This window comes from Argopecten irradians, chromosome 1 (genome assembly GCF_041381155.1).
Source record: "Argopecten irradians isolate NY chromosome 1, Ai_NY, whole genome shotgun sequence".
NCBI classification, from domain to species: Eukaryota; Metazoa; Mollusca; class Bivalvia; order Pectinida; family Pectinidae; genus Argopecten; species Argopecten irradians.
The window spans coordinates 46307491-46331881 of NC_091134.1; the positions used below are offsets into that span (position 1 = coordinate 46307491).

At 35.9% G+C, this 24391-nt stretch overlaps 1 protein-coding gene across 2 annotated transcripts in view; it reads right to left on the reverse strand.

Moving 5' to 3' along the window:
- The window catches only part of LOC138330145 (AT-rich interactive domain-containing protein 2-like), a 38447-nt gene extending 22792 nt beyond the window's left edge, over positions 1–15655 (reverse strand). For both annotated transcript variants that reach the window (XM_069277568.1, XM_069277559.1), the window contains exons 1-2: positions 15063–15655; positions 14874–14967 (exon numbers count right to left, since the gene is read on the reverse strand). In XM_069277568.1, coding sequence (XP_069133669.1) covers positions 14874–14967; positions 15063–15154 — 186 coding nt within the window. In that variant the 5' untranslated portion in view covers positions 15155–15655. The remainder of the gene's footprint in view (positions 1–14873; positions 14968–15062) is intronic.
- Positions 15656–24391: the final 8736 nt, after the last annotated feature.

Here is a 24391-nt window from a genome sequence, read left to right on the forward strand (position 1 = left end):
AATACAGTCAAATCTAGATCTCAATGTTAGCATGATCATAAACATAGAAAAAAAAACAGGGTTATATCTAAGATTTTCAGTTAAGTGTTTATGTGTAATTGAATTATCTTGTACTAGGTTTGTCAATCCTATGGTTGGAATCAACAAATTATTCAAACTAAACACGGTCTAACAGAGTTAGCAAATTAACAAGAGTTCCATTGGCCTTAACAGTCATCTGACTATTAGCACAATGCAACATAGTCTTTAAAGATTTTAGCATATTTGACCTCTGTGACCTTGAATGAAGATCAAGATCATTCATTTGAACAAACTTGGTAGCCCTTCATCCCAGCATGTCACAGGCCCAATATCAGGTCTCTAGGCCTCCTAGTTATTCTCAAGTCGTTTAAAGATTTCCCCCTATTTGACCCCTGTGACCTTGAATGAAGGTCAAGGTCATTCATTTGACCAAACTTGATAGCCCTTCATCTCAGCATGCTGCAGGCCCAATATGAGTATCCCTGGCATTTCGGTTCTTGAAAAGAAGAATTTGAGTATCCCTGGCATTTTGGTTCTTGAGAAGAAGTTGTTTAAAGATTTTAGCCTATTTGACCTCTGTGACCTTGAATGAAAATCAAGGTCTTTCATTTGAACAAACTTGGTAACCCTTCATCCCACCATGTCACAGGCCCAATATCAGGTCTCTAGGCCTCCTAGTTATTCTCAAGAAGTCGTTTAAAGATTTTCACCTATTTGACCCCTGTGACCTTGAATGAAGGTCAAAGTCATTTATTAGAACAAACTTGGTAGCCCTTCATCCCAGCATGCTGCAGGCCCAATATGAGTATCCTTGGCTTTTTGGTTCTGGAGAAGAATTAAAGATTTTAGCCTATTTGATCTCTGTGACCTTGAATGAAGATCAAGGTCATTCATTTGAACAAACTCGGTAGCCCTTCATCCCAGCATACTACATGCCTAATATCAGTACCCTGGGCCTTCTGGTTCATGAGAAGAAGTCGTTTAAAAATATAAGCCTTTTTGACCTCTTTGACCTTGAATGAAGATCAAGGTCATTCATTCGAACAAACTTGATAGCCCTTCATCCAAGCATGTTACGGGTCCAATATCAGGTCTCTAGGCCTGTTATTTATTCACAAGAAGTTGTTTAAAGGATTTCCCCCTATTTGACCCCTGTGACCTTAAATGAAGGTCAAGGTCATTCACTTGAACAAACTTGGTAGCCCTTCATCCCAGCATGCTACCGGCCAAATATGAGTATACTGGGCCTTCTGAGTGTTGAAGAAGAAGTTTAAGATTTTAGCCTTTTTGACCTTTGTGACCTTGAATGAAGGTCAAGGTCATTCATTAAACCTTCATCCCAGCATGCTACAGGCCAAATATCAGTACCCTGGGCCTTTCGGTTCACAATGACAGACGGTGCATGATGACAATAGGTCATCCTGACCCTTCGGGTCAGATGACCTAAAAATCAACAAGTTTACGTATAAACTGCTCTTCAGGTTTTTTAAATAAGATTTGATGTTCAACAGATTTTGGTTTTTTTTTTGTTAAAAGAATGGTAATCAATTAAACTGCATGCGAAACAAAGAGCAATTATACCATAGATACCATTTTAAATTCCTATCAATCAGGGAATTCATTATCATCTCTTCACTGCTATACAGCTAGAACATAAATATGCCACATTGTGAAGACTTGTATTACCATACTCAACAAACACTTAAACCCTTGGGCTTGCTTTGTCATGGAGACAACCCAATAATTTCCTTTTAAACTTCCTCCATGGAAAAAATGCAATAATTTCCTTTTAAACTTCCTCCATGGAAAAAATGCAAAGCATCTGGTATTAACGAACAGAGATTCGAGCCAAAACAATTTTCAAACTAGATGCTTCATTCATTGATACAGCATTTATCAATTTGTCATACATGAAATTTTAATCTGTTTCAACTCGTACCAGAATTGTTTTCTCAGATTGACTTCCTTGGTGTTTCCTGGAGATTCTAATCAGAGAACAAATCACACAGATTATTACTCTGTCAGATGACTCAACACAAATAGTATTGTTACTTTCACTCAGAAATAAAATGAACTATACAGTGTATATACATCTTCTCTGACAAGGACAAGCTAAGAGCACATCCTTCATCTCCTAAAGTGAAAAGCAGTCATTATTTATCCATTTTTTCCCCATGACCACTTGTACTCACAAATCAATTCCTAACAAAGGAAATTGTGATGCTCTCACATATCAACAGTACCATGAATAGACAGCCTGAAACCTGATGAAACTTGTGCTGTAAAGAAGACCAGATATATATCCTGCACAATGTACATGATAGGATCAACTCATCAGGAGAATAACAGGAGACCTAGATCTCAAACTGTAACCAAAGAAAACGTCCCCTGATCGAAGCTCAGTTTATCTTGATGGCTGATACTATCAATCCAGACTCTACACAATACACACTCAGAGCAGGTGTAATTTGAAAGCACCATATGATTTCATTCCAGTACATTATTGCTCTGTTTACCGGCACTTTAAATTTCTTGTCTTAAGAACTCTATCTCGATAAATAACATACAAGATAATCATGATCAGGGCTTGTGGCGTATGGGTAACTAGTCACATGGCTGAATTCCCTTTCAAATTATTGACAAAGACCAACAGATGAAAAGTCAATGATTGTATTTTGCATATTCATAAAGAAAAAGATGTCATTGTTTCATGAGCACTGTCCTTAAATGACCTTAGCTGTTAATAGGACATTTAGCCTAGCAACCAACCAATTCAATGAACATATTATATAAGCTATATATATATATACTACTTGAGCGATTTACAAACTGGCTAAAGCAAGTCGAAAGACCTGATTTTTATTATCAAAATGAATCTTGGTGAGTTTTAGTGTTTTGTTTCTGATAATACCAGAATTCTTAAATTGCAATATTGTCAGATTCCAGGAGAATTCAACTGTAGATTGCCCAAGAAAGCTTTGCCTGGCAGCATTGGCAGCATCATCACAGTTCTGCCATAATAATGTAATTACAGCCTACATCAGATTAACGCTCTGGAGGGATGCCAAAAACTAAAGATAACAAACGATTATCTTCTAGCAGCAACCAAAATAAAAATCTCCAATTAAACGTGAAAACCTGACGAATATGTTCGTTATTTGACAAACATTTACGAAATTACAACATCCATGAACAGAGAAGATATATCATATATGGCACCATCGAGGATAATTCTCATAATACCATTCCTTTTTACAGCTAAACATAAAATGACAATGAGAGTTTCCACAATAACCCCTCTGTGTATCAAATCTAGCTTATGGGCAATTATAGGAAACTGTAGCATTTCCTCTGGCAGGCAGAGCTATAGAGTTGGATGTGGCAATGAGAGGAGAATTTAGACTCCATCTGAATAACAACATAAAACGCTAACCTTGTAGGGCTACAAACATCAATAGTGACATCTCGATTCCATCAACAATCACTTGTACAGCCGACAGTTATAAAGCAGTCCTGATGTTGTCAGACAGATTCAATCTTCTCTACTGTCTGGTCGCTACTACATTGTAAACCTAGGGGCTCACGTTACACACACTGTGCAGCAGGTACTGCCCATAAATCATCCTTAAAATCCTACAACTGGTTTTTTGTTTGATACACCAGATCAGAACAGACTTCTACGTGCTCTCTTCCATATGTTTAAACACTACAGGGCTTAATGTTAGATTTAATATATAATTTGGCTTCCAAATAAATTACTTGCCTTTAAAAGAGAATCTGCATTGAATGATCCCATAAGTTTATATGTATAATATATACACAGAATATGTTTGGTTTTAATGCAGGCTAATTTGATATGTATTGACTTTTATAACCTTTATCCTACTGACGGTCTGCTGGGAGCACCTGCAAAATTGCTGTATACTGCACTTTACAGAAAATGTATCCTATTTTACGTTGTTCATTCAAACATCAAAAACATATTTATCATATCTGAATATGATAAGCGTAAGGCTCTTCTATCACTTATATTTCATTACATCATTAAATACATTACTTTAAACTTGATGACTCAAGAATAAGATATAAATTTCTGAAGACCTTGAGCCACTCCATGCAGCTGGTTTATTAATTTAGGTACTGAGCATGACCAGAAAGCTATTTTTTCCCTTGATAACAATGGTGATTTATCCTTAATGGAAGTTAAAGATGCTCCACCGCTGACAAACGGTATTTTTTCACTATTAAAAACAGGAGCAGACGATTTAGTATTTTTCATCAGTTACAAAAGTTACTTACTTTACACCATTACCACCATTGAAAAGTTTGAGCTTCTTATTTTACTTATAAAAATATAAAAAATAATTAATTGCGTCCCGAAAAAATTCCGTGCCGCTATATCCTATATGGAATGAAGTACTGATTTCACATGCACCAATGGCAAAATAAATTATTTTACATCATTTTTTGGGTTAATTAGACATATATATACACAATTAAACACCAATCATTGTTCAAATGATGAATATCATTTATGCTCTGTCGGCGGTGGAGCATCTTTAAGAAACAGAATGCATGGTCTTTGCTGAAGTGACAATGTTCTTGCACAATGCTGAAACACTTAATATAAGTTGCTCTGGTTCGCATGCAATCAACTAAAATATTGTTTTGTGAGGTAGCCAGCAGCTACTACATTACAGCTCTGCCTTAAAATAGGCAACAAAAAGAAAACGAAGACATACACTATTATATAAATGGTGACCATATATAACCACATTCGTATTAATAACTAAATCAATATGATACACTACAATTCATATATGATTAAGCCTTAATTGTGACATGTAAGTGCCTTTGGATGCCTTAAAAACTACCAACCATTGTCTTCTACCTACAGGTATAAATCATTTTGAAACTTATTTTAGAATCTATTTAATATATGTTATAGAAAACTCTAAATTGCACATGTCTTACCATTATTCACAAAAGATTATACATGTACACGATAGATAGAACTGTTACTAGACACTTACATCACTCCCTCCATCTCACTAATGGGAAATGCAGATAAAAGGATTTCCTAGTGCTGACAGTGACACAGCTGTAGATATCTGACAAAACCTGTTCTTAGTTTGAGTCATGTGAAGTTTGACAATAAAACATCACTATATATACATCCACATGATAACATTTATCTTGTAGTCTCAAATTCCAAACAATTTTATTGTCAGGTTTGTTTTTTATGGTTTAAACTATATATCTGTATGCATGAAATACATAACCATTTTCAACACAATGCCGAAAAAGTGTAAAATGTCAAATTTTCAGATCAATATTTTCTCCATATTGTAAAGTCTGAATGATGGAGACCCAAACACTGGTGAATATATATGATGACTATATATTGTGGCATATGGTTGACTGTGGTGTACTAAAACTAAAGACTGTTGATCAATATTTCATCAAGCTTTAAAAAACCATCCCTCTTTAGAGCTCTGATCTCTTAGACGGAAAACATCTTATTTACCTTTTGCTACCAGCCAAATATTATAAAGCACAGCTGCCTCTCTAAAGGTTTGCCATCAAATATTTATACAGTTTCACAAAGCTATTAACGAAATGTCAAAAAAATCTATATCTTGATCCTTGCATTGCTCCATCACCATCCATTACTGAGCTCTTGTGTGGATAAGATACAAGATACATTCTAGACAGTTAGTTATTTCAATATCGGTGTTTTACTGTATCAGCGCAACTTTTAGAATGACTCTTGTACAATATATATATATAAATAAATATAAAGAAAAAGTATGTGTCCATGTAGAGTTGAATATATAGAAAATAAAACTCAACGACCTTCCTCTAGTACTTTCGCCATTTCATGATGGCTCTTCATATAAATACATGTATATATATACACAAGGTACAAATATATATATATCTGTATTAGATCCAACCAAACAAAACCATAAACTCTAATTCTATTTTCCCTACACTTTCTTTTTACTGGAAACATGTTAAAACTTGCATTCAAATTCACTTCATAACCAATCGATAGCTTATACATGTAATAAACCAGATATATACTATATAGTATATTAAACTTTTGGTCATTTTTAAATCAAAGTTGAAATAGGTAGAAATGTTTGTAAGACAAAATCTTAAATGTCACTACATCTATATAACATAGAAGAAAACAAGTAAATACATATGTTGTGGAACTTAAAAATCCATATATATAGAAGTACATGTATTACCAGAGCATGATCATGACAAAAGTTTACTTTTTCTGAGTATAAGTTGACATTGTAATATCAAGTTTTGATGCCATGTGATCACGCTGCAACATTTAGTTCAGACATCGAGTCATAATATTTTCTAAGAAACCAAGACACCATCAGTGCAGGGCTAGAACTTTATTTTAAAAACACTGGTCACTTGGGCTAGTCACCAAAACAAATTACTAGCCCAATAGTAAATTCCGCTAGCCTAATCAGGCTCGTTCATGAGAAAACAAGTAGCCCAAATTAACAGGCTTTAAAAATACAAAGACCTTTGTTCATTTATACTTATAGGAATCATTTTTATCATGTGCAGTACTAGTGGACATGATTCAATCACTTTGGAAATAGTGTATTTTTCTTGTTGAAAAACGGTAATTTAACCAAGGAAATTCTTTTTTGCAATGTTTGAAATTTCTGTTCACGTTTTGATAATACTTTTTATGCTAAACTTTTTTTCTCTTCTGTTTTCATCATCCTTTGCTTTTCGTTTCCCAGAGGCTTTGAATTTTATTACATCATAGTCATTTCACCGCCTGTTGAAGTGCGGTATTTCAGCGTGTATTTTACAAACACAAGACTGATCAAGATTATAATTGCCATGTGCTTGACACTCGGGCTTTATCGAATACATATATCATGCTTTCGGAACTCTCAGACTTTTATATATCTAATAGGTAATAAAGAAAGTTGCCGGATGAAAACGGAAAGTGGATGATCAAATTTCTATCTAAACTGAATATAAATACAGATAAAAAGGAAGGTGATCAAGTCATGCACGCTTTGTTGGATTTTTTACAATGCGTTTTATATTAGTCCAACATTATTAGCATGATTAGTATTATAAAATTTCCACTAGTTAGTCAGGCTACCGTAAAATCAGCTAGCCCAAAACTATCTGGCTACCGTTGAGTTCGAGCCCTGGCCCATACATGTGTCTTTTATATGACCTAAACCAAAATTACAATGCTGATTAGTATTTCTAGCCCTAAACTATAAACAAGTAATCAAAGGTCATATTGAAGCTATAAACCACTCCCAATTTAGTGTTTTGTTACCGCTGCTTGAGCGTGCAATAAAAGGACAAAATTCATTTCTGTATAAAATCTACATATATAGATCTCTTATGTCATGTGTATTAATGTCATATGTGTTGTTTAATTTGCTGGTAAACTTGCAAATATACAGATATGGAAGCGAATTGTGTAAAGTAAAATCTAGTTGCTCTAAGTATTACCTATAGATATGTCCCCTTCAGGTCAAGCTCAAATCCTAAGTATTTAGTGGGTGTACACATACAGTACACAATAGTTGACAGTAGGTGACCTTAATAATACCACAAGACTCTTCTGGTATGCAGCAAATATAGGTCATGATCATTGATCTGGGAAATCCCAGAAACTATTTATATCGTAGTGCTGTGGTACCTGGCCTGGGCTGTGTGGACCATTCATATACAGTACACCACACACACACACACCAGGCCTGCTACACAGTTACTACTACCAGTCAGCTTACTATACTGCACTCTGTGACCAACACCATAACCTGGTTAACAGCAGCCACAGACAGTAGATAGTGTGCTAATGTTTACTTTCTCAAAACGGTGTCCTTGACATTTAACCTATGTACAACAAGTTAAAAACAAGAGTGGCTACAAGAATAATCAACCTAGCAGTTAATTGGAAAACAAGCTGTTGGCAAAAAATATTAAATTAATCTGTTGCCAACGCCATAAATTACTGATTTGCATACAATTTGAATACCAGTATCTTTCTTTTTATTTGTATCTAAGGTGAACAATTCACAAGGAATTTTTTTTGAATTTCTCATCACAAGTAATTCCAAACTCATTTATGGTAATAAATCTTTTAATCAAATTACGACTTTTATACCAATACTTTTTCCTCATTATTTGGTTACTACACATGAATAAATTGCCTGAAACAAATCTAACTCCCTATTTTTATATTGTAATAAAGTTGAAGAGCACTTCTTCCGTTAAATTTATCAATGCTATCTGTGTGTAGCAAACAAAATTCCATCTTCAATACCAGCTAATGCATGTTACAGAATAAGACCCTACAATTTGATTTCACTGGCAGGATCACTTAACCAATTTTACCATCACAGTTACCATGACAACCAGAGATTTATTTTCGATGTACGCCATAACATACTGGTATATTCTATCAATTTCTCCTGTAGCAAGTGAGCTGGCAGCAATTGTGTGTTTCATGAAATTTCTTTTACAATCATCCTTAAACAGAGACATAAGTCTATATGTATATAACCTCTTTTTTTTAAAAGATATTACAGATATGGTACATCATTTCGAGCATAATATATATATATATTCTATTAATGTGATTTAAATCATCCAGGTTCCTTACAGATTCTGTGCTCAGTTTTACAATATTTATATATTTTTGTAATCGCCATTGTTTTGGAAGATTGCAATGTGTATTGCATTTTATATAATGCTGGCTCACTGAAACATACTGCTGAAGGCATTAACAAACTTTCCAAAATCAAACACCTAACTTTTAAAACTTAACAAGCACCAGGCTTACAAATGTTTTAACTAGCTAAAGCATGCATCACAGACAATTTTCTGACAACAGTTGAATTCATATACCTATCTTTGAAGTCACCAAGTAAATTGACTATGAAACTGTTTAAGCTAATAGTAAATAGTTAATGCACCCCAGAAGAAACTTGCCAATGGCCCTTTGGTGTTGTGTTAGAATGTAGTGTGATAGCTAACCTTGCTGTGGAGGGAGAAGAGAAAGTATAAGCTGGCATTTCTCCAACAGTCAAGTTTTTGAGTTATCAAGTACCCATTAATTTCTTGTGTGCTTTAAAAAAAATCCCTCAATACCACTGATCCAAACTCATTGAAACGCTGCCAGCGGAAATATATGTGCAGGAAATAACATACATAATTACACTTGCACATGGACAGGTAAGATGTAATATTGAACAAGATTATAAGGATGTATATCATACAACAGCTGAGTCAACACACCGCCAAGAATGCATTAAAACTTCAAATTAAAAACTGTATTCCATCCCTTCTTATTACAGCAGATAGTTTATGTGAAACAAAGGAATGTAAGTGTATGTGTTTTACCCGCTACAGATGACTGTATACAGCGTATAGACTACAAGATGTAGAAATTTGCAGTCACATTCTGCATTGATAATTACATGATTAATATCGGTACAGTACTAAGTTACTTGCATCACTTTGAACAGTAAAGAATCGAAGATTAGTTTTTGCGGCATCCCACTGGATGAAAACCACAAAGTTACCAACTGGTTATTGAAATATTTTGTAATTCACATGCTATATACTATTACTAATATGAATTATAGTTATAACAGGGTATTAGGTCCAATATCCAGGTTTTTGCTGAAGATAAAATTGTATCATGGCTGACATGCACTGCGATGAACTGTTACCCCTCTCAGAATCATTCAACAGTGAACTGAACACAATGCTAAATTATAAATATAAGTGTAGAGTAGTAAAAACTAATTTCCCAACACTAACTTCATTAGTGTTTTAATTACACTAGAATGTTACAACACCAACCTTGTTCTGACAAAATTGGGAGATAAAGCATCAAATCTGTGTACATCCTACCAGCTTTTACAGCCTTCAAACATGTATCAGATCTGCACATGCTTTGATAGTTGCACAGTACAGACCTACAACATATGTGGATCTAAACTAACTGATTCCATGACAGGCACCTTCAATTGATTTTGGCAGATGTGCCATTTTTTCTCTCACCAAATACACTTGCACTATTTACTTCCTTTAGCCATAATGTGCATGTACTACAAAACAACTAAGACATTAACAATGTACTCCAGCCCAGAACTATGGCATGGGTAACTTTGACTTGCTAAATATGGTCACTTTATGTTAAATACATAATCTGTGTGAAGTATTTGCTGTTTATAAATCAAATCCATCCAATTTCAGCACAAGCATTAGTAAACTCTTTTGTCAGTGAGTTATGACAGTGATGAATGGTGAGATATATATATATTAATTTTCAGATTGCTGAAAACCAAAATGAGACGCTAGTATCTAGAACATAAAGCGTCATGAATGCATGGAATAAAGTGTCATTTCAAATTGCTTAATGCATGTGTGGCAAGTTATTAATAACATAAAAATTCATAAAAATAATATCAATCTGGGTCAAGTAACATATGTGCATGAATGACAAAAATTTCATCCAAGTGGATATGTCGTCTGCTACTTTAGTTTAATATTTAAATATATATATATATATATATATAATAGAGCACTGATGACATTATGCTTATAACAATAATGCAAGACTTTCAATCAACCTTCTAATATGACCATAAGTTAACCTAAAATGCAATCCAAAGAATACACTTTTGATACAGAGATTATGATTATGCATGACATAATGTTTGAAAGGACATTTAAATTATATAATACACTGAAATTAATTTTCCATTTCTAATAAAAATGACCTCGAATTTTGACCTGAAAAGCATATAAAATTATTTATAAACACTGTTGGTAAGGTGGCTGTAAATGTATAAGTACCAACTGTGAACTAATTAACTGTTAACCTACAAATCTAAAAAGCAATCACAATCGCCAAGCACTTTCCGAAAGGAAGATGTTCTGAAATGAAATTGCAGTTGAATGTCAAATAATTAATAATAAAACATAATATTTGCACACAAAATCAAACCTCTTTTACAACTGGATATCCTCCATCAGATATAAATGAAAGGTAAAATTATTAGGTAAAGATGACAATTTCAATAAACAACACATGTACAAGTCCCTAAGACTGTCCATGTGCTTCAATTGTAAGTTCTAGCGACATCGATACTAATGCTGGGCTCACGCTACCTATTCGCATTTTCGTTAATAACAAATCGATCTGGCTAATTGCAAAAATTAATTCATCCTTATTCGCGAAAAATGCTTAACTTTTTCTTCACACACCCGATATCCAAACACGCTGACACAAGCTTCAAACATAGTTTTTTCAGTCGCATTACTTTCATAGCAAGTCTAAAACAGTTGATAAATTAATCAGTTAGTGTACCATATATATTTTAATGTTGAAGGGATGTATAGTAACAATACGCACGACGGAGTATGGTTTAATGAATGATCAGAATCTTTTGTATGTGTGTACTTTTCACTTGATGCATAAAAAAACATTATTTGATGCTTCTTAGTAATTTAATGTTTTTCACAATTTGATAAATTTATGACATTCTTATTTGCTAAAGAGAAAAAAACAACTTTTGCTAAGCAAACTGGAAAGTTAGTGTGAGCCCAGTAAAGCAGGTGATGGCTTGGACAATGGACAGCAAAATAATATCATAAAGGACACAACGCAAAAACATGTACAGTAGTATGTTTGTACAAATGTATTATTACACCCCCTGACCTCTCCCATTCTTTTTTCGGGTTACCTGCGCAGGTCATATGATGAACTTTTGATTTGTGATTGGTTGACAAAAAATTGACAAAAACTGAACTTTTAACAGTTACAGATGATGCATTTAGTCAACTTTGGCAATGATGTTTTTAAGTGTGGCAAATGCAACAATGACTTTACAAGTGTATCTTAAAACTTTTATTGCATTGGTGAAATTGATTTCCAATATCATTATAACAGAATGAAAACAAAGACTATATGTATAATCTGTACAAGTCCAGGTGTACTAGTACTCTACCTGATGTAACAAGAACCAAATGTCATTATACAAAAAATATATTTGATATTACATCAGAACTCGACTTCGTTGGAAGTCGAGCAATAAAACAGGTCCCTGAAGGTTTATTTGCCAGTGCCATGATGAAAGTTTGTATCCCTGACAATGCATTCCAGACAGACTGTCACGACAAAGGCCTTCACTGAAACTTACCCGTTGGGATCAAAAACTTCCACCTAAGTTACTTTTATATATGTATGGGCATGATAGATGGTATAAATAGTGGTGTATCGTGTGCATCTCTCTGTACTAAATCTGTTAGCATCATGTCATGCTATACTCCGATCAATACCAGTATTATACCATTTGAAAGTTTTCAATGATCAGAAACATATTTCAGATATATTCATTCTGGGGAATCAGCATTGCACCACAGTCCAGAAACAGGAATTTTATATTGTCATCTCGAAAAAATTTCATTAAAATGTTCAGTTGGAGTGTGTTCATGCACTTTCACATTGTATTAGTTTCAGTTTGGTAAAGGCTGAGGTGGCTAAGTGGTTAAGGATAGGTAACAGAAGGGCTAAAACATGACATATTTGTATTGGGAATACATTGTACATTGAAACTATATCTAGTACACTGTTTCATCAATAAGAGTTGAAATATCTTTTATACTTTTTTGTTACAAGTTACAACTTTGAACTAAAATAATAATTCAAAGAAATATCAGATCCAAATTATCATGCTAGCTAGTTAAGTCACAAAAAGCTAAAATATTAAATCATATCATTCGTGGATACAAAAATCCATTGCCAGTGCTACTAGGTGACAAGTAGTGTATGCTAACATATATTTATTTCAATTGAAATGAACAACAGAACCCAGTAATGTGGCATATCGAGAATGATTATCAAGATATTACCACTCCAGATTATAAAAGGAATTTCTGTAAAATAACAATAGATGATACTAGGTAAAATTAATAAGCTTAAATTGGTCATTCAATATCAACAAATCCAAAAACCAGACATGATTTTGACATGCATCAGTATATATTATTTGATGCAAAATTACAGATATATATTAATTTCAGAGGTATTTCTTTTTCTTGAAATAAACCATACTGGGGTAGCATTTTGTAAAAAATTCATCAACAGTACTGGTTTTTATACTGTGTTTAGAGTTTGTCCTAACTTTAATTTAGGATCTGCCAGGTTTTGAGGTGGATCAGAGCCAGAGTACCCAAAGAAAGCCATTAAACTATGCACTAGAGCTGTCATTGATATAAATGTTAAGTAACGATATATATCGAAAGGAAAATATCACGATGTATCAGTATTTATCGAAACAATGGTGTTGTTGAAATTAAAAAGATGAAATCCTGAATGGTCGTTTTGTGTATTACATAATCGGTTTATGAATGAAAACAATGTTTGTCATTCAGGAACTCTTGCTGAGTATTTCATATATAATTTTTTGTGATCGTGAAAAAATCTTAAGAGTCAACATAATCAATTCATCATGATCACAAACCTTGCAAAATATATACAATTGGTATGCTGTAAGAAATAATTAACATAATTTGTTGACATTTGAAATTCCAATGTTACTAGGTCATAGGCAGGTCATCAAGTATAATTTCGGTCACTGTATCGATATCAGAAAATAGAAATTGATCTTGTATTGGAAGATGAGAATCGTCAATCCAATGATATTGTTTGCAAGGATCACATCTCTACTATGCACAGCACCTTGCAACAGTCCAAGTGGTTTCAAAGAGGCGGATAGCTAATATGGTAATATGTCTATAGGCCTGATACACCAGTTTTCTTTCGCGCCGACTAAATTTCGCAATCTTTCCATTTGCATAGAAATTTCTATCAGAATCAATGATGTAAATTTTTTAATTTGCAGAGATGATTTTAACTTCACGAATTTACTTTGACAGCAAAATTCGGGAAATTAAATCACAAGCGAAATAAAGTTAGTTTGTAGGTTATAAGATTAGATTATTTCTATACCTGAAAAGGAAGAGCATTCATTGTCTGACCAAAACAGTACAATGATAACACCAACATGTATGCAGCAGAGATAAAAGAATTTTAAACAAATAAAGTTTTCAAAATAATATCACACTTCATAAATTACAAGCTGTTAACTCAGAAACTCTTTTGGAAAAAAAAAAACCCATCATAGGCCAACAAGAAAATAAATCATAACTTATACAGAAGAACAATAGAAATCACAATTGTACATAGAATTTGTTCCTAAAATAAATTTTAATTACCTTTGGGTGCAAGCCCAATAATTCAAATAAATTATTTCATTATTTTGACACAATTTCATAAAACAACCCAAAACCTATTCAAAACATGGTTTCTTCACAAGTCATATTTAATTTCAAATTGAGAATTTCAGATTCCAATAATTCAGTAATTTACTGCATAAATTTGAAATCAGGTCATACATTTTGTTATATTCAATAGCATTCAAATTAATATCAACATTTACAGTGGCATGTTTAAGCGTTTTTATAGCATCACAACACGTACTTTTGTCAAAAAAGACAACATAAACAAAGGACGAGACAAAATATAACAGAAATGAAAATCTGCCATTTTATGATGAAAACAACAGCCCCTCCCCTTCAAGCAATGGAAGCCATCTTTGATAAAAAGCGAAATCAGTAAACGCCACCAAAACTGTACCTGTCAATCGTGATTCTATCGAGAATATTATCATGCAGATAGTACAACAACAACAAGAGACGCGCGTGGCTGCAATTGATATATAAACGACTCAGAACGGAGGTAAATTCAAACACAGTGGTGAGTTTACCTTTCGCCATCCACCGAAGCCGATCACTCGTCGGTAAAGCAAGTACAGGTCGACTTCTTTTCCACCTATTCGAGGGATTCTTGTTATTGGAGTTCTGTAAGACAAACCGAATGACACATGGTAAGAATCATTGAATAAAATGGTATCAAAATAAAAGGACAACAGTGTAAATCAAATGAAGATACGTACCCTCGATTGATATGGAATTGTTTGAGTTCCTTCAGAAAGTCATTTTGTTCTTGCTGGTAAGTGAACGGGTCTTTGTTCAAAATCCCAGCCATAATATCAACAAACGCGAGCTAAACAGAAACTAAATAAACCCCATGCGCTCTAAACAAACGATAACAATCGTTCTGTGACCACAGCGTACACGGAAACACAGCACAAGGGTGGTCAGACGTACGGAAAATCCTCGATAATTTGGGGATTCCACATCCGAGTCGGCTGCAATGACACCGCTACCACAACATTAAATACACTCAAAATAGTCTTTAGAACGAAGATCGAGGTCTAACAATGACTCCCGATGATAGTTCAGGAGTATAACTCCCTAAACTGTAGTCCGTAGCTCAACCTTGAGGCTTCATAGTTGACCATACGCGCATAAAATCAAGGAAAATCGTAACAAAAAACATAATGATCATGCCTAACCAGCATTGCTCTCTAGAGGGGTCTGCATAATGAAGCATTGCCTCGGTATAGTTATTCAAAATGGCGACTATCGGCGCACAACGAGGGCACGCGGATGACGTGGTTTAGACTGAAATTAGCGAATCGTTTCCACTCAATATATCAAAAGAGCATATACCAAATCATATTTAAATAAAAAACATTAACATTTTCTAAAGTTATGTGGAATACAAGCAGCCCTTTGCAACAATGCTCTGCATTTCTTTGATCTTGCCGCATCGCCATTGTTGTCCTTCAACTCGCACAATAGGAAAAATAGTACTATCTTAATCTAGCCATATTGCAGGAACAGAAGCACATTTACAGTACAAAATATTAGAGCGTATTTACTCAACAACAAGGAATGGTTTGGTGATGTATTTTTAGCTTGCAATGTACGCCGAAAGGATGTTTGCCGGTGTTCTTTGTTCACCGTGTAGCAAAGAACGATAACTCGTGACAACACTTTACCTGTAAGAGGCTACCTGCGTCACATGATACAGGTGCGAGTTCATTGTTGAGAATGAAAACAATGAACATAGCACACACAAGATCCGTGTTTATTATCGATCGATTTATTATCATGGTGGAATTATTGAGTTATAATATTAATGAACGAATACTAAGACAGAATATTTTAAATTAAACTTGATGACTGTTGAGTACCACAGCCAGATCTATAAATTAGCAGAGGTAATCAAGTACACCGCCTGGTATTGAAATAATAAATTATTCAGTTATACACCTCTAATATAATCACGTATATAAGCTTTCACCATAGTGCTCATATCTATTTAATTTTGCTATGTAGGCTAATCAAAAAGGAGAATTATATGATGAAGGAGTTTCAAGTAGAAAAGATTAGGGTAATCAATTACCATACCTTCATTTGAAATACTTTGATTAGTTTAAAAGTATGTATATGTAATAGTAACAGTGGGATAATTTTTCACAAACATAACCATTCCCTTTTCATATACAACTGCTATTCATGAATTGATATACAATTGTACGTTAAATAAAATTTGATGCTGGTCCTATATCAAAATTATATTAAAATGAAAGGTGTCGAAAAAATCTCTCTGTCCGATAACTCTTAAACGAAAGGGAGCATGGACAACTAATACCCAAGAACCCAAACAATGTATGTCATTCCTAAAACCAAAAAGATGAATAAATAGTACAATTTCCATTTTACCAATTTATTACGAATTTTTCATGGAATATGTAATTATACTTACCAATGACCTTGAAACGCCCGACTTCTTTTGGCAATGGAACCTCATAAGCCATTTGATCATATATATCGTCCCAACCACTGAGGTGACTGTTAGCGCAATTTGTAGTCGAAATCACACAATAATGACAAGAATAGCCAACATTAAACGAAATGTAGGTTTACCATACATAATAATGCTCAATAAACACACATTGGTATCACTCAGTCTCGAAGGCGTCCGCTCCACTAGCTTCCGATATTGCCAACTGTTCCTCTACGCAAAGGAGTTGAATAAGCCAAGGCGAAACGTCGACGTTAGTCCGACCAATGGTCCAACAGTAAACTCCGCGCACTACTGCCGATACCTCAGCCGGCGACGACAACAAACCCTACTTTCTGTTTACTAACAAGAGAGCAAAACATTCGATCCACGTGGTTCGATAACGGTGTAGCAACTTTTCCACGTGGCTGGTATATTTTTGTATCGCACACTTGAAAACGCCCACCGTCGAGTATCATGGCTTTCTGGGTTTTCATTGATTCGGCTGATGGGAAAAGTCCCCTGTACATACGCCGAGAGAGTCAATCCCACTATGGCCATTGACAGAGCCACACCGAGATGTACACCTTGGGTCCCTCGTGCTACTATAGACGAGAGAGCATTAGCTGTCCCAGCTCTCGTCTGCTCGTATCACACATGTCCATGTAACCTCACTATAAATTTATGTAGGCAGTACTTTGTAAGACTTCTCCCTGTATTTCAGAGCAAACTTCTTGTACTGCGACCAGCTATTCACGTCACGCTTTATAGATAGAACATCATAAGTTCAAGGTGGGACAACAATTCGTTCGCCATGTAAGTAAATTTGTCAGAACTGAAAGAAAACGAAATAGAAACCAAAACGGTTATTTTTGTTTTCTGCATCGCAACATTAGCCATGACTAGCAATTAGGTATACTCTAACACGGAATTGTGTTGCTCTAGTGCCTTTTTTACAGGGGAACTTTGACCAACCAGTCGACACAACCAGAAAGGACAATTGCATCCAATTGCAAGCACCAGTAAACTGAGTAAAGCACAACTTATTATACAGCTGTATAGATTTATGTACATACACAGGGACCTGGCACGATTTTTTTTAAACAATGTGTGTACATATGTATGATATATCACATGTGACAATTAAAATCAAGATTGACGTGAATATGGTTCTGTTACTTCCTTCGGAAAGGAATTGCACTTTTGCAGTTAATTGTATGTAAACTGACTGTGTGTACCAAATTGCCCCCCCCCCCCCGTGCTGAATATGTAAACACATTGACGTATTTTAAAATCAACCGTCCACCACACACCTTCAATTAGATTACTTGGCTATATAAGTTATTGAGAAATCTTCAGACTTTCACCACACTTGAACCAGGTGTCCTTCACTACAACAAGCCCGACATTATACAAACCCTTCATGCTGACAGGATAATGAGCTATATCGCATATTTAGAGACCATTTCGAATGCACCAAAACCTAACAATAAACATTTTGCATATCGGACCTCTTGAAATCTGCACTTTCTCTTTATGGTGGGTCGGATGGTGTAGTGGTTAAGCCACTCGTCTTTGACATATCACACAGGATTCGATCCCCGGCCCAGACGTGAAAAGGTCACGAATCACCTGCCCGATCACATGTGTTTTCTCCGGGCCCTCCGGTTTCCTCCCTCTACTCTCGCACTTATATCCGGTCCATCGAAAGTGATCTATAAACAGAACTTGTTTCGATGTAAAAGTCTATATTTTATTTCAGAACAACTGCTCCATATCCAGAACACGATACATATGTCATTGTCATTATAAAGATGCTCCACCGCCGACAGAGCATAAATGATGCATGGGCAATCAGTACTTCATTCCATATAGGATATAGTGCCACGGATTTTTTTTCGGGATGCAATTGATTATTTTTCATATTTTTAACTTAAAATAAAATTAGAAGCTCAAACATTTCAATGGTGGTAATGGTGTAAAATTAGTAACTTTTGTAACTGAAGAAAAATACTAAATCGTCTGCTCCTTTTTTTATAGTGAAAATCTTTAAGGAAACACAATTTCAACGCTTGTTTGACAGACGGACGGATTTGTGACGGCTTACTAAAATCGGGTGTATGAACAGTCTTGTTTCAGCCATTACCACCAGTGCTAGAACCGGAAATGGTTAACTAGAAGACATTGAAAATATATTTTTTTCACAAAAAATGACTCTAAAAACTCAGCGGCAGCTGAGTCGGTGGCAATAGTAGTGCGTGTGAACGCATTTACGTGCGAATAAAATAGAATTGTGTATGTACGCAATGATACATTACTGATTAATTGACAGTTAATAATCAGGTTTACTATTGCGTTCACACGCAAACGTATTGCCATCCTCGTTACTCCATGGGTTCCGATCACTCTCTATGTAGAAATTGTATGTGATCGGAACCCCTGGAGTATCGAGGATGACGTAATGCGTTCGCATACATTTACTATGTCCTTTTCCAGCCACCGTACGATAGCCGTTATACAGATTTGTATCCTTGATTGTATCCTATATATCAAAAGTTAAGCGAAGCAAATCTTGGGTTTTGTTAAAAAAAAAAAAAAAATACCCTCGGTAACTCAGTTTACAAAAGTTCTTGTAACGATTAGTTGCTAACAATGGCTTTCGGAATTAGTCATGACATTGTAGATTTTCTGTGTGAAAACTTCGCGTTCCATCGCATTCAGTTTTTTAAGTGCCATTTGAAACGCCTTTAGGACTTGGAATGAATAGGCGATAGTCAAGGTTTTACTATCAGATATACTTTCAAAGTCAATGGCGTTCGTTTTCTGCCAATGGAGATCGTCTGAACTCGAATATCATTCGGAGTAGCCAGATAACAAGAACCTTACGGATTATACACGTCGTTCTGTTTTTTTTTCGTTACGTGTTTCCATCCAGGTTTAGTGTAATGCTTTACATATAATGTATAACAAAGGACTATTTGCGATCCTTCGATCATACGAAATATTCGGGACCAAAATGACTCGCGCGATTTTAGCGCAATTAACAAATGACGGAACTCTGGTGTTCTCAGTCAGGATCTATCGTTTTCAGAGTAGGCAAGGTAGTTGGATAGGACAATATCATAACTAGACTGAATATATCTGTCTCTTGAAATGAGCTCCTTTTCTTTTTGTTAAAATCGCTTACCTGCTACATAGTGCATAACATAGATACAAAATTGTCAGGTTAATGCCATTCATACCAGCATGCAACAGACCTAATATCAGCTTTCCAAACCTATTTAGTTATTGACAAGAAGTCGCAGATTTTAGCCTTTTTGACTCGTGACCTTGAATGAAGTACATACATGCCACAGTCTGTTATTGACCATTTTCACTTTTCGAACTCTGTGACCTTATCAATTAAGGTACATTCTCATTAATTTTCTTTCATACCAGCATGTCACAGACCTAATACTCGCTATTTGACCACTGTGACCTTGAAAGTAGGTCAAGGTAATTCATTTTCACAACTTTGGTAGCCCCATCCCAGCATGCTACAGGCCAAATATGAGTACATTAGGCATTTAGGTTGGTTAGAAGAAATCGTTCAAAGATTTGAGACTATTTGACCCCCTGTGACCTTGAAAGTAGGTAAAGGTCATTTATTTTCACAAATTTGGTAGCCCTTCATCTCGGCATGCTACAGGCCAAATATGAGTACCAAGGACCTTTCACATATTAGTTAGAAGAAGTTGTTCAAAGATATTAGCCTATATGATCAAAGTAATTTATTGTTACAACGTTGGTAGCCATTCATCCCAGCATACTACAGGCCAAATAGGAGTACTCTGGGCCTTACAATTATTGAGAAGTTGTTTGAATGAAAAGTTTACACGCACAGCGCACGCCGTGGGACGATGCATGATGACTATAGGTCATCATGATCCTTCGCATCAGATGACCTAAAACTCTTAACCAATCACAGGCCTGCAAAGACTTCCTTTGAAGACTAGAGAGCAACATCCAACTTATAAGGCAGTTAACCAGTGTACTGTTATATGGATCTTTTAAAGGCCCACTACCTTTCCGGAGCAAAATATTAAGGTTTATTAAAACATTAATAACATCAGAAAATACATATCGATGGCCTAAGATGAGGTTACAACACCAAACATATGCAAGATTTCCTGCGTAATATTTGATAACAGCGGGAGAGTCATGGTGCGCCTGTTTTGCCGTCTGTCCGCAGATAGATAGTCAACTACCAGCGCCGGGGTTATTATAGAACGACGAAGGGAAACATAAGACGACCCGCGTTATGAAAATTAACGTTTTATTTTTTCAATCAAATATTTCAGAAGTTGATGATAGGTGTAGTATTAAGTTCAGTAAGTTAATAACTTTTGCGACTCTACAAAATTATTAATCACATTTTACATTCCCATTTCAACAAGAGGCCCAGAGGGCCTGTATCGCTCACCTGGTTTGTAATGCCAAATAATTTTCTGAATACAGGTTCATTGTTTCTTTTCTGAAGGAATTTTAATATTAACCTCTAAATCCCCTATTGGGCCCCACCCCTCCTGCTCCCTGGGCGTCAGAGCCAAAATTTATACAAGTTCTGTTCCCCTTCCACAAAGGATGTTTCTGGCCAAATTTGGTTACAATCCATGCAGAACTCAATGAGAAGTAGCGATTTAAAGGATTTACCTCTATTTCCCCTATTGGGCCCCACCTCTCCTACCCCCAGGGGATCAGAGCCAAAATTTATACAAGTCTGTTCCTCTTCCCCCAAGGATGTTTGTGGCCAAATTTGGTTACAATCCATGCAGAACTCTAGGACAAGTAGCGATTGATAGAATTTACCTCTATTTCCCTTATTGGGCCCCGCCCCTCCTGCCCCCTGAGGGTCAGAGCCAAAATTTATACAAGTTCTGTTCTCCTACCCCTAAGGATGTTTGTGGCCAAATTTAGTTACAATCCATACAAAACTCTAGGACAATTAAGTAGCAATTGATAGAATTTACCTATAATTCCCCTATTGGGCCCCGCCTCTCCTGCCCCCGGGGACCAGAGCCAAAATTTATACAAACTCAGTTCTTATTCTCCCAAGGATATTTCTGGCCAAATTTGGTTACATTCCATGCAGAACTCTATAACTAGTAGCGAATTAAAGGATTTACCTCTATTTCCCCTATTGGGCCCCACCCCTCCAGCCCCCGGGGGGCCAGAGCCAAAATTTATACAAGTTCTGTTCCCCTTCCCCCAAGGATGTTTCTGGCCAAATTTGGTTACAATCCATGCAGAACTCTACGACTAGTAGCAATTTATAGGATTTACCTCTATTTCCCCTATTGGGCCCCGCCCCTCCTGCCCCCGGGGGGTCAGAGCCAAAATTTATACAAGTTCTGTTCCCCTTCCCCCAAGGATGTTTGTGGCCAAATTTTGTTACATTCCATTCAGAACTCTATGACAAGTAGCGCGATTTAAAGGGATTTACCTCTATTTCCCCTATTGGGGCCCCGCCCCTACTGCCCCCGGGGGGGTCAGAGCCAAAATTTATACAAGTTCTGTTCCCCTTCCCCCAAGGATGTTTGTGGCAAAATTTAGTTACAATCCATGTAGAACTCTATGACTAGTAGCGATTTAAAGGATTTACCTCTATTTCCCCTATTAGCCCCGCCCCTCCTGCCCCCGGAGGGTCAGAGCCAAAATTTATACAAGTTCTGTTCCCCTTCCCCCAAGGATGTTTGTGGCCAAATTTGTTACATTCCATTCAGAACTCTATGACAAGTAGCGATTTAAAGGATTTACCTATATTTCCCCTATTGGGCCCCGCCCCTCCTGCCCCGGGGGGGTGTCGGAGCAAATATTTATACAAGTTCTGTTCCCCTTCCCCCAAGGATGTTTGTGGCCAAATTTGTTACAATCCATGTAGAACTCTATGACAAGTAGCGATTTAAAGGATTTACCTCTATTTCCCCTATTGGGCCCCGCCCCTCCTGCCCCCGGGGGGTCAGAGCCAAAATTTATACAAGTTCTGTACCCCTTCCCCCAAGGATATTTGTGGCCAAATTTGGTTACAATCCATGTAGAACTCTATGACAAGTAGCGATTTAAAGGATTTACCTATATTTCCCCTATTGGGCCCCGCCCCTCCTGCCCCCGGGGGGTCAGAGCCAAAATTTATACAAGTTCTGTTCCCCCTCCCCCAAGGATGTTTGTGGCCAAATTTGGTTACAATCCATGCAGAACTCTATGACTAGTAGCGATTTAAAGGAAATGTTGACGGACAGACGGACGGACGGACGGACGGACGGACGACGCGCCATGACATAAGCTCACCGGCCCTTCGGGCCAGGTGAGCTAAAAATTAAATGCCGTTTTGGAAAGGTAGTGGGCCTTTATTGTACATTGAAGGACTAAATTACCTGTTTTGTTCTGTTGCCTCTAGTTTTATTACGAGGTAGTCAAGGGGTGGATATAACCTCAGTTATAGTAACCCCTGGAGTATCGAGGATGTCCATGGCATTGAACTGGTGTCAAGGTCAATCATTTGATAATCTTGGTGACCTTTCATTCCAACATGTATGAACAGTATCAAGTCTCTGGGGTACTCGGTTTTTGACAAGAAGAAAAGTTGATGGACAGACAGATGACGGATGCTGCACCAAACCATAAGCTAACTAAAAATCATCTGTCTCGTCATCATCCTATTCTTATTTTGGTCTGCACAAATGTTGAGAATTTTGTAATGGCAAATAAATGGTATTGGATGATTTGTGACAATAGTTTTACCTTTCCATGGATTGCAGCATGATAATGTTCAAACTATTCTGGATGTGTCAAAACATGAATAAATGAAGGTCATAATTGTGATGTGTAATATCCAAGTTTGTTCAATACCAGACCGATAGGTTTTTTGAACAAACTGATCTAGAATTATAACTTGATCTGTGTTGTTAAGCGGTCTATTAACCCTAAATCAAGGTCTAATCCTTCAGCTCATGATGGACATCCAATGTTGACACTGTGGGAAAAGCAACACGTAAACAAATCAAAACACAAATGTTGAACTAGTGGAACTAAAGCATGATTTTTTTAGACGTTATCATGGCATTGATTGTTTGTGATAATATCTGACCAGTTGAGTTTTGTAATTGTACAAGTCCAACTGTGCTGATTACCGAAACATGAACCATCGACTTGTTACAGAACATTTTGTTGGGATTTTGATCATTAGATAGTGGACTACATGTATATTCAAATCATCTTTCATCCTTCCATCATAACAAATTCTTGTTACTTCTACATGAAATACTTGTCAAATGAATGAAGGTATTTTTCTCAAATTTAATGTGTTGGTTTCTCTTGGTCCATATTTGTACAAATTCAATACTGATAGTAAAACATGGTCAACTGAAAGTCATTTTGGATTTTGATCATTAAAGATATTTACTGCTGTTTCTCTGTATGTTATTTTTCTTAAGCAAACAAAATGCAACATCAACAATTTATTGCACATTTTTTTTTACATTGGGTTAAAAATTGCTTGAGAAAACTTTTTTTTTTAATAAAGATTGAAAAAACAACAACAACTACATCTCA